This window comes from Tigriopus californicus, chromosome 6 (assembly GCF_007210705.1).
Source record: "Tigriopus californicus strain San Diego chromosome 6, Tcal_SD_v2.1, whole genome shotgun sequence".
NCBI classification, from domain to species: domain Eukaryota; kingdom Metazoa; phylum Arthropoda; class Copepoda; order Harpacticoida; family Harpacticidae; genus Tigriopus; species Tigriopus californicus.
Genome location: NC_081445.1, coordinates 4381711 through 4393971, shown reverse-complemented (window position 1 = coordinate 4393971; position 12261 = coordinate 4381711). Strand labels below are relative to the sequence as shown.

Genomic DNA, 12261 nt, shown 5'->3' with positions numbered 1-12261 from the left:
GTGGGTCCGAAATCACCCCTGGCACCCAAAAGATTCATTCGATCAGAGCAGGTTTTGGCTCTGAGCTATCTTGATCATTTTGATCCATCTTTTGAGAAAACAACTCATTGGGGGTTGGGTGGATTGATTTGATTGAAACTTGCGCCATCGATCATGGACGGAGCATTAGGACAAACAAAACCCCGCAACCTATTTTGAGTGTTGCCAAAGCAGCCACGAAGTTGGAGTTTCTTTTGCAGGTCCAGCATCCCGATAGCTGCAAGCCGCCAACCGCATAATACAATAGCCATTCTGGGACCGAAGATAAAAAATCAGACTATTAGTTTGGCGACTACGTACATATATTGCCTTTTGGTTCGTTCTTGTGCGTGCCCGAAACACGGCAAAGTTGGTCCACCCAAAACGGGAAACCTTGATCTCTTTTGAGCCTGGCCCAGAAGTTGGCTCAATGACTGTGTAGCCCATCAGCAAGACTGGTGGTGTTGGAAAATCAGCCAAAGAACAATGATCCTCGTCTAGTGCGTCCCACCCGTCCCACCCGTCCCACCCGGATCCGTTCATCCGTCAGAGAGCGCGTGGATGTGAATGTGGGTGTGAAGGCACCGATCGCATTGCTGGCCTCCTACAGCCTTCCTCGTCCTCGTCCTTCTGGCCTTCCCTAACTAAGCGAGGAAAATGGTCTTTTTGTTGCCCGTGTTCCGATGGAATGCTTGGTCCCAAGGAGGGGTGCGAACTTACATCAAGAACTTCTGGGCCCAAAACGATGGCGCTTATCCATTTCCCGGACATATGGCTCAAAGCCAAGCCTTTTTCCGACATCGAAAAGCCCACCCCAATGTTCGTATCTGCCCATCCTTCATTGATTGTGGCTAGTCATTGCATTGAAAGTTAGGCATTTTTATCCATCAGTCTGGCCAGTTCGATCTGAAAACCCATGTGCGTGTAGCTATGCATGATAACGATGCTATTTCACCGTATTTTGTCTTCCCCTACAGAAACGCCAATTCATTCCTCGCCCTAAAGAGAGCCGGCGACTCCGGAAGGAAGGCCATGACAGCTTGATGACCACTTTGGCCGGACGGAAGATGATTTTCGAAAAAATCATGAAGGACGAACTCTTTCGAGGCGAATTTTAGTGCCCGCTCTCCTTCCTCTTTTGGCTTTTCTTGCAGTCGATTATCCTAGAAATAAATACCTCCTCATCCTATGCCTCCTCTCTTATGCTACTTCGTAATCACCCGCGTGACTACTCGGTGAGCGCCTATCCAACCCAAGCATGGCCACCGAGCAACTCTCGGGCACCATTGTGCTCATCATCATTGCCATTAGCGTGCAAGCTTGCATCATGCTCATCATTTTCGCCAAACGGCAAATCATGCGCTTTGCCTTGCGGAATCGGAGTGGACCCCACATGCATGTGGGACAAGGTACATTCAGTCCAAATCAGGTTCTTTCTGGCTATTACGAGCTGTTCAAGGCCCATTAAGCACAAATTTGGGATGGTTTTAGGTGCACCCAAGGCTTTTCGGAGGGAAGTGGATCGGCACTTGGAGTGGATCAACCATATTCGCCAGGAACCTCAATTGAACATGGTCAAGATCAACGCCGAGAAGCCGCAGCACTTTTTCCGGGCCCAAGCTATGGAGGCCTTTCACCAATTGGAACGAGCCATTGCGGGTTATAGCGCCAATTACGCTCGACCGCCCTGTTCCAGTATCCGAACCTTCCTCCACAAGTGCACCAATGGGCCTTTGTTCAGTATGGATGCGCGAGACATTGACCTTTTGGCTGACGAATACGATCGGGCTCGATATCATTACGAGCCCTTCGAACAGAAGGAACTCCAGGTAACACCCTCCTTGTCTTTTCTCATGAATGACCGTGGACTCCTCCAAATGGAGGGGAGAATTCATTTCTTGTCTGTCATCCCTAGACCTTTACAGAGCGGATCTCTAAGCTGCGGGGGTGTTTGTCCCGGAATCGTGCCAACAAACCTCATCCGTCGCCGATGCCCGCCGTTTCACTCAATCTGGGCGAAGAAGACAAGGGCCGACACCGCAAGAAATGGTCCAACAACAAAGACTACGCCAATAATAGTGCTAATTGTGGGACAGGGTCACCATTTTCCAAGCATTCAACCCAGCGGGGCAGTTCTCGTGTGACGTTATTAGCACCTTCACCGAGTGCGAAAGACTTTAAGAGTGGGAAGAACATTTCCGTGGATGTGTGATTGGGGTTGATGGATTCTCTATTCATGTGCGTGAACATATCTTGTAGTCCCTCTGATTATCTTGTTTCATTAAAGAGGGTGTTGTGCCTACTAACCTTTGCCTTAAAAAAATCAATCACGACCGACAACCTTTGGTGTAAAGTCCCAATTGAAGGCGAGTTTTAAACCAAGTGATAGGAACTATTCACCCTGAACTCCACCCAAAACGTGCTACTGCAGATTAAAGGACTCGAGGGTAAAGCAAATGTACAACAGTAAATACAAAGGAAAGGTTCAAAACTCTAACCTGATTTAGTAGTACTAGTTAGGTGTGGTGGGGCGAGCCCCTTGATTTTCACTCTGATTTTCAATTTGTTGGACTCGAGCCCGTCAAATTTTTTTTTGTTGAACTTAACATTGCTGATGCATAACAGAATTCTTAACCACCTCCAAAAGATAGATATCTTACATGTTGTCTAATAGACCAGTCTGTCTAACTTCAGAAGGCAATATGGCATGATCTGTGACTACAAGATCATCTAAATGCTCTAATTGAATAGCCATGCCAATCTCAACAAACTCATCAATAGAGCAATGAGCTGTTGGTTCTGAACTCAGTGGGGTTTAAAAACACACTTGAGAACTGATCTCCAAGCATGTTAGCCATAGGCTTGACATTGTTAATGGCTTCCCCATCAACCTCAAAAGGCCCAACAGGGTGTTTCATTTTTCTCTTAGAGTTCGCAAAAGAGAAAAATGCCTTCGGCTTCGACCTGACCTCCTGAACCACCTTACTCTCAGTTTGTAACTGGTCATATTCGATGGAGGCCTCTTCAGCCTTTTTGCTAGTTTGCAACTCTTTTTGAACAAAGTCTTCCTACATTTTGGAATTTTTGTCCGTGTACCACCTTTCGGTACACATTCAGAGATTGCTAGACTGGAGCAAACTTCCTTCAAAACTGAAACTAATTTATCAATGGCTGCATTGATGGACGATTCCTGTTTCAGAATTGAAATCAGGTCTAGTTCTGCTATAATCAACGGCCAATGTTCATCTTTGAACTTGAGGTTGGCCAGACCGACCTTTTTGACCGGTTTTACTCTAAAGCACGCCGGCTTTTGAGTAATGGTCGACCCTATCTCAAGAACATGATGATCTGACAGATTACTAGGTGTCGCATGGACATACTGGATCAGATCAGGGTCATTGGAAAAGACCAAGCCGAGAACGCTATTCTCTCTAGTGTCTACACCAACATGCTGGGAGAAATTGCGCAAGATCGCGAATTCTTCCAGCTTTTCGAACGACTGAGATGTCGATTTTGAAATGGGAATATATCCATCAGGACTAACCTCCCACTCTACAACGCTAGCCGGAAAATTAAAGTCCCCTGCAAAGAAAACCTTTGAGCAAACTGACTTATCCAACTCATTTCCAGTGAATTTGAGAGCTGACATAAAAGAGCTTACTGAACAAGAAGGGGGTCTTTACATTGTTACAATAGACAGATCAAGCCCTCGGATATGGCAAACTAAGACCTCTACTTCTCCATTCGACATTTTTACATGACTAATGTGCAAATCATTCCTAACATATAGGATGTAACATATATTCCCATGTGGGAATATGGGATTATCAGGGGGTATCCTATCACAACGAACTAAGTTGAAACCAACTATGGTTAGTTCTTCATCTATGACCCCTGGCCGAAGCCAGGTTTCTGTTATAGAGATGAATGCAATCTCTCTCTCAACGGCTAGTTCTTCTAAGATCTTAACTTTTGTGCTGTCTTTTCTAGAAATCAGACAATGAACGTTCAAATATAGCCCCTTTACGGGCCTCTCTTTTGACGGACCAAGTTCACAAGATCTTGGACCATCCTCTCCAACCGTAAAAAACCCGCTTATCAACGAAGCTACGTTCTACTGGAGGCAAAGCATGATCGAGCTAATAGGGATGGTTGGGTTTGAGGAATGGGTTGGGTATCTACATTAGAATAGGAACAAATTTTGGGAATGTTTCTTTTTGATTGATTTTGATTTTTCGGTAATTCTGAAGAGAAAAAATGTGAATGTTTCTGAGGCCGTGGTGGCTCATTTGATTTGTGATGGAAAGATCCGGAAATGCTCTCAACTCACGAACATTCTCAGTGCCATCAAGGCCTATCCAGAGGACTTTCCAATTCATCCTCGAGCTTGAGAATGTCGAATGGAAAATTTTAGGGGCAGAGTTTCTGAATTAGTCTTGGACGAGTCATCACCTGAAAGCTTCATTTTATGATGGATCCACTCAGCTTGGCTATGCTTAGCAACAAGAAACAAAGACGGTACTCTCACGATCTGTTTACTTGTTGCTCATTATGGCAAACAACGTCCCCTGCCCTGTGCCGCCAACTCCTGGCTGAGGATATTTTGAGCCTTCCAAGCATAAAACATCTTAAAATCCTTACTAGTCCATTAAGCACTGATACTGGGCTGAGCGAGAAAACAAAAAAAATACCTTGGCGAGCATATCAAGTCCCTGAATGAACACGAGGTCATGGTTCTAATGGCCGACGAGATTTATTGTGCTCAGTGTGCCGAGTTCATGGGTGGAAATTTCCTCGGATTAATGGACAAGCAGCAACCAGTCAAAACCGTCCTTGTGTTCTCTTCAAATCCGTGGCTGGCCCTTACCGAGATACCGTTGCCTTGTTCCCAATGACTACGATCGACCCGAAAATTTTGAAGACCACCACGTACCAAGTCCTTCAGACTCTGCAAGCCCTAGGGTGCCGAGTTACATTATTGTCTTTGGACAATGGCAGAGCAAATAGAAAGCTATATGTTCAAGAACTTTGCCATGGACTTTTAACTCCCTCCATCCCTCATCCAGAAGTACCATCCCAAACCTGCTTTTTGTCTTTTGACCCCGTACATTGCTTCAAAAATATCTACAACAACTTTCAGATGCGAAAATATTGGAATATCCACTCTGGCAAGTTCTTTATCCTTCACAAGCAAGACCTTTCAGCCTTCACAGCTCTTGCGGTTCGCCAACGACCTTCCAAGGTATCCGGCTACGTAGTAGAGGATATTCTGATCCTCGTCTTCAAAACTAATGTCCACATCTTTTGGAATTTGGTCCAAAATGAGTTCGGCGTTGTTCTGAATCTGACTTTGGTCCACTTTAATCACAGACTTGAGCACTACTTTGAGATCTTCCGTGACATTGGTTACTCTAACCTGGAGGTAGACTCTGACCGTCGAGCAAAGTCAGGCCGGGAGAAGTATTGGGGGATATTGGGAAATTGTGAAGGGACAACATAGTCCTTTCTGAAGCGTCGAAGGTATAGGAGGCCCTTGGCAGCGGTTTTTAGAGCTCGACATTTGGTTTGATCTTGCGTCTCAGTGATGAAATCCGTCTCAATAAAGTGCAAACTGCTGAGAGTTGAATGCTTCAATGGGTTCTAGTTCTTTCTGGGGACGGAATTGATCCACATATCCTTCGCACTTATTCACCATCTCCACAATTCTTAGCCGCATTCGTCAAAATTTAAGTTGCAATATGATTAAAAGGAGGAATGAACGAACATGTAATCCTTGGTTGGAAAGAAGGAAAGACTACTGATGTGAAGCAAGCACCGACAGGGCAAGTAGTCCTGTGCTTAACTTGCCCAAGTAGGAACTTGCCCCAACTTGGGTTTGTACGGTTTGTACACAGACACTTGAGGGGAAAATCGTGTGGCCAAACTTATGCAAGACATTTTACATCAGGGCAAACTAGATCAATTTTGACAGAACTAGCAGCAATGTGCACCAACAGTGACCCTGCAACGTGGCTTTGGTTTAATGCTCGGTTTGTTTCTGGCAATCTGACTTAAGCTGCGAACAAAAAAATTCCTCATTTTGCGGTTTTCCTCAGCTAACTGTCCGGACTCTCTACGTTAGCAGCGGATCTCTGCTTGTGTTAGTTAAGCTTGCCCAAGTTCTAGTACTTGGCCAAGCTTTGCTTGTAAACAAGTAGTAAAGTGTAAACAAGGGAGTCTGATGACTTGTTACTTAAGCTTGCCCAAGTTCTAGTACTTGGCCAAGCTTTGCTTGTAAACAAGTAGTAAAGTGTAAACAAGGGAGTCTGATGACTTNGCGGTTTTCCTCAGCTAACTGTCCGGACTCTCTACGTTAGCAGCGGATCTCTGCTTGTGTTAGTTAAGCCTGCCCAAGTTCTAGTACTTGGCCAAGCTTTGCTTGTAAACAAGTAGTAAAGTGTAAACAAGGGAGTCTGATGACTTGCTAGTTGCCCTTTTCCCATCAGTAGGAAAGACCCGCGCTAGGAACTTGCTTGGGTTGTTGACTCAAACTGAACGGTGCAGTCCGATTAGCTAATCGGACTGAGCTCGCAGCCGCCAAAATTCAAAACTAGACTGTCTGGAGTCCGGACGCAGAGAAGTTCTTGATGCAACAAACCAAGAAAAGATGACTGACTAACGATGTTAGTAATTATCCCACCAGCGGAGAAAAGAGTCGCTAAAAGGCAAAAAGGGAAGTTCTCCAAAGGACGAGTGCAGTAGTGGGTTTGATGGGTTGAGTCCTTTGAAAAGACCCCGTAATCCACTGGCCATTAACATGCATTGCCACTATCAACATGATACCCTTTCATTGTTTCAGGCTACGACCACGGCCGATCGCATTTTGTTGAAGCAGTATCATATCCAAGATGACGACGATGTCCAAATACCGACGGTACATATCCAACAACCACCACGCATCAAATCCAACGAGGTCCCCGGGATTGGTCTTTATCGAGGCAACCTGATTTTGAGACCGGCTATCAAGACGCACGCACAAATTGATATAGTTTTGTGGAGAGCCAGTTCAGAATTCTGACAAATCAGGGTGCAGAATACAGATTTGAACAAGCTTTGGGATTGCAGCCTGATCTGCATCGTTAGATTACTGTATGTACCCAGAGGATACCGACCCTTTTGGAGACCATGGATGACTTTAAGCAAAGAAGAATGGACTGGATGGCCTCGTCATCTTCCTGACCAGCTCCCCATTGTTCAATCCTCTTCACCTCATGGTGTAAGCTTTCTTATGAAAAGTGAACTCAACAAGCTGATCCAACCAACGCCAAAGCCGTCCGCCCCTACCTTAATCAAGCTATGAGCCAACAGGATGGAGGAAAGGCGTCGGCAAGTCGATTTGCTAATTGAGGAGCAATTGTGACTGTGATATATTGAATTAATTGGATTCGGTTCAAAGACGTCTGAATTCCTCAGAGCTCTTACACACAGTATTTTAGGAAACGTAAAAAGGGAAAGACACCTTAGGCACAGATATAGATGGATGCGAGGGAAAGATAGGATAGCTATTTCAACACTCCCCCTCACTCGACATCTTGACGGGTCACACCACATAATCTTCGGATCTTGACCAACTTGACTTTTGGCAGTCCTTTTGTGAGCATGTCTGCAACCATTTCTTCCGTTCGACAATACTTTAATTGAATAGTTCCAAGCTGAACCTGTTCACGGGAGAAGTGAAACCGAATGTCTATGTGCTTTGCACGACCGTGGAACTGACGGTTCTTGGCTAACCCAATTGAAGCAAGATTGTCTTCGAAAATCACTGTCGCACTTTCCACACCTTGTCCCATGTTAGCCATAAGGTTTCGTAACCATATGGCCTCTTGCATAGGACTTGATAATGCCATGTATTCTGCTTCCGCGGTCGACAAGGCAACGGATTGTTGCTTTGGCACTTCCAAGACACAGGCCCACCAGAGACGTGAAATACATCACCCGACTTTGATCTTCTGTCCACAATGTCTCCGGCCCAGTCGGCATCCGAATATCCGACCAACTGTCCTTCGCACGATCGGGAAAACTGGATCCCAAGATTCAAAGTACCCTTCAGATACCTTAAGATCCTTTTGGCAGCCAACCAATGATCGCCGAGAGAGTGTGAACAAAACTTCGCCACATTGTTCACAGCAAACGCCAAATCCGATCTCGTACGCCCAGAGATAAATAGTAGGCTCCCAATCAGGGATCGATATCAACTGGGATCTAGTTTTCCGCAGCCTTCACTAATTTCAATCCTGGATCTGTCGGGGTCTCGGCACCTTTGCACTCGCTCATACCATACTTGTTCAGGAGTTCGTGACCATAGCGAGCCTGGCCCACAAAAAATGCTCCAGATTCGCGGTCTTGTTGCACGTTCACACCAAGAAAAGACCGAATCCTTCCCAGATCCTTGAGTTGAAATCTTTTGGACAAAGACGTTTTGATCTTGGAGATTCGAGTCTCATCACCGCAAACGAGCATAATATCGTCCACGTACACGGCTAATAAAATTGGAACCCCCTGTTCCAATAGATAAAGACACGGGTCTTCGGGCATTTGGACAAATTCCAAACCCTTGAAAAATTCGTCCAAAAGAGCATTCCAGCAACGGGGGGATTGATAAACTCTTCTTCAGCTTTTACACTTTGGATCGTTGATCTCGTTCTTTTTCTCTGAGCATCTCAGGCTGCTCTATATAGATTTCTTCTTTCAAGTTCCACTTAGAAAGGCAGTCTTAATGTCCATTTGTTCCACCGTCATATCATGTTTGGCCGCAATCGCTAATAATACCCGTATTGTTTCAAAACGGACCACGGGGCAAAACGTCTCGTCATGGTCCAACCCATACGTTTGGGTAAACCCTTTCGCAGTGATCCTCGCTTTATAGCGCTCTGGCAGGCCGTGCTCATCTTTCTTGAGTTTGAAAACCCCATTCTCCTTCAAGGATTGGATCTCCTCAAGCATCGCATCACTCCACCTTTCACCGTCCTCTCGATTCAGGGCGTCTCTCACTGACTGAGGCTCAAAACAATCAGAGGCCACATTCGCCCATTCTCCAAACCGCTCTGGAGGTCGACAGATCCGTTTGGGTCTTGAAGCCGGAGGAGCTTGAAGGCCTACAACAACCTTTTGGGGTTCTTCGTCGTCGTCAATGTGACCATCCAATTGGTCATGATCAGTAGGTAAGTTGATGATCTCGCTGTTTTCCGGGCTCTTGTCGACGCTATTGCCAGCTCCTTCCTTACAGGGTCCATTGAGTCCATTTTCTTCCTCTTTGAATACTACACTCTGGTTGTGGATAATCTTCCCTTTGTCAAGGTCGTAAAGGCGATATCCTTTAACATTTTCACTGTAGCCCAACATCACGCATTTCTTGGCCTTGGTGTCCAATTTTCGCCTCTCGTTACTTGGGACATACTGGAACGCCGTACTTCCAATATGCCGAGGATGAGACACATCGGGTCGATTCCCACTCCAAGCCTCATAGGCCGTTTTGGCATCCAGCGATTTTGTTGGCCACCGATTCTTCAAATAAGCGGCGGTCGTAACCAAAATGGCCCAAAAGTGTTTGGGAAATTTCCCATCGATCATCATAGCTCGAACAGCCTCTACAAGGGTCCGATTTAGCCTTTCCACCACGCCATTCTGCTCCGGATTCTTTGGGACAATCAATTCGTGTTTGATACCATTGGACTCCAAATAATTGTCGAACTCACGTGATGCATATTTGCCCCCATTATCTGACCTTAAGACTTTGATTACTCTTCCGGTTTCTCTTTCGACCAAGGACCGCCAACGAGCAAAGACCTCGGGGACATCACTCTTCTGTTTGAGAATATACACCCAAACATGCCCGGATTTGTCGTCCACGAACGTTAGGAAATAATTCCCGCCACTTAGGGATGGTATCCCAGACTGAACCAACACGGACTTCTCTCATGGGCATTCCATCCACCATTCGTTTTTGGATTAATTCGCGGATTCCAGCCAAGCCCAAATGACCAAGTCTACGATGCCATTTCTTAACATTCGAGCAGTCTTCATTCGTGGCGACGATGGCAGCAGGTGGCTTCGCACTGCATTTCAAGTAATACAAGTGATTCATCCTCAATGCAGTCGCCAAAATCAAACCATTTCGATTTTTCAACCAACACATATCCTTCTCAAATATTGCAGTCACTCCTCGGTTCGAAGCCTTAGCGATGCTCAACAAATTATACGTCAACATGGGTACAAACAGAACATCATGCAGAATACAATTTCGTGGTTGACCATCTACCTCCGTCTCAATCCGGATGCTGCCTGTGCCATGAGCTTCCAGATATCCTCCATCACCAAGCGTGACGCGGACAGGCTTATCAAGATTCTCCAAATCTTCAAAGGCATTCAAATCTTTGCACATGTGGCACGTTGCTCCGGAATCGATGATCCAGCTATCTGTCGGTTCACAACTCACTGATACAATTTGTACCAAGCCAAAATCGTTGCGATCACAGTCTTCTACTGCAGCCTTGTTCGCCTTGACAAGGCGCGAATCCTTCTTGACCATCTTCCGACATTGCCGCCGGTAATGCCCAAACTTGCCACAGTTGTAACATTCGACATCATTTTTCCTTGCCTTGGACATAATCGACTTGGGCACGGATGAGAGCCCCTTTTCGTGGTCTGATTTTCCATCCTTCCTTTTCCTTTCTTCATTCAACAGTCGCTCGATCACCATATTCCACTCTGGCACCTCAGCATGCGCTTCCAGAGCGGTAACGAGCATATTATAATCGGAAGGTAAACTCACCAACAGATGTACCACACGATCTTCGTCTTCCACAGGGCTGCCAATGACCGGTAACTCGTCAAATATCTCTGTCAATTTCTTGACATGGTCCTGGACGTTCCCGTGCTCTTGAAGCTGACACGAGAATAACCTTCTTCTCAGCTCCAACTTGTTGGCCCACGTCTTTTTCTGTAACTGACTCTCCAATAACTTCCAAACAATTCCCAGATCTTCAGGGTCACCAACGAGATACAACAACCGCGGATCGACCGCCAGAACGATGGTCGCAAGGGCTCGGTCACGCCTCGCCTGGAATTTGCCAATACTAGGGTCTCCATCCGAAGGTTGAGCCTCCGAACCGTTCACGATCGCCCACAGTCCATCACGCATCAGAGCCATGCGGCATTGCAACTTCCACGTCGGATAGTTAGATCCATTCAGGGAGCCAACGACACTCTTAGAGTCACTACGGTTACCACTAGCCATAATGTCAAATTACTATTGCACAGTTAGGTGAGTCTGGAGCCCATAACCTGAATCAATTTATCATCCTTAGATAGCTAACCTTTTGCTTGTCAGCTGATACTGTTTTCGAGGCCCTTGCAACCGAGCTGCCGCAGGCTTGCGCCGCGGTCTAGGTGCCCCCAGGCCCTTGCAACCGAAAGGTTAGGTTAGGTCAGGTTAGGCCAGGTTAGGTCAGGTTAGGTTAGTTTTTCTTATCTTTGACCATCTTTATTCAAACTTCCAGAACAACAGCTGAAACAAAAGGTTAGCTACGTAAGGACCATAGAATTAATTGGATTCGGTTCAAAGGCGTCTGTGTACTTCAGAGCTCTTACACACAGTATTTTAGGAAACGGAAAAAGGCAAAAAGGGAAAGACACCTTAGGCACAGATATGCGCAGATAGAAATAGATGCGAGGGAAAGACAGGATAGCTATTTCAACATGAGATTGGGGAAAAAGTGTGAAAAATGTCCTTTTTGTTCCAACTCAATCATATGCTTGTATTGTTCAAGACAAAATCAACCGTCGGTTCACATAAATGAGCAGAAAAAGGATAGAAATAGTGGACAATAAATGAATACAATGGAATCTGGTAAGTACTGAAAGACACAAGAGTGGGCTGCTCGCGTCTCCGGAATACCCAAGTACTAACCAACCCAACCCAAGTCAAGCATCATTGATTTCTCGGGGGGAGAAACCTCTCCATCCAAGATCTATCCCAGGGACTTGGATTCTCGGGCATGGCCTGATTGTGGATTGGCCGCCTTTGAAAGCTGAGATCCATTGGCTCGTCGTGGATTGGAGAGCTTTGATTCTCGTCCCAGAGTTCTCTCTGAATAGCCATGTGATCCTTTCGGTTCCTGACTTGCCGCATAATTGCAGATTATTCGGCCACGAGAGGGTCTGGATGGGGCTTGTACCAAGATGAGCAAGCCCTTCGGTAAGCGT

At 46.0% G+C, this 12261-nt stretch overlaps 1 protein-coding gene across 1 annotated transcript; it reads left to right on the top strand.

Annotated features, from left to right (window-relative positions):
- Window positions 1-281: 281 nt before the first annotated feature.
- Window positions 282-2324, top strand: LOC131881750 (protein C1orf43 homolog). The gene is made up of 4 exons (XM_059228698.1): window positions 282-837; window positions 996-1427; window positions 1510-1847; window positions 1934-2324. Exons 2-4 carry the CDS (start codon window positions 1277-1279, stop codon window positions 2228-2230), a joined length of 786 nt encoding a protein of 261 aa, XP_059084681.1. The 5' UTR covers window positions 282-837; window positions 996-1276; the 3' UTR covers window positions 2231-2324.
- The last annotated feature ends 9937 nt before the right edge of the window (window positions 2325-12261 follow it).

Coding starts and splice junctions, on each gene's coding strand:
- LOC131881750 (XM_059228698.1), top strand. CDS start 1,277: ATGGCCACCGAGCAACTCTCGGGCACCATTGTGCTCATCATCATTGCC. Junction 1,428..1,509: donor CCACATGCATGTGGGACAAG/GTACATTCAGTC, acceptor GGATGGTTTTAG/GTGCACCCAAGGCTTTTCGG. Junction 1,848..1,933: donor TCGAACAGAAGGAACTCCAG/GTAACACCCTCC, acceptor TGTCATCCCTAG/ACCTTTACAGAGCGGATCTC.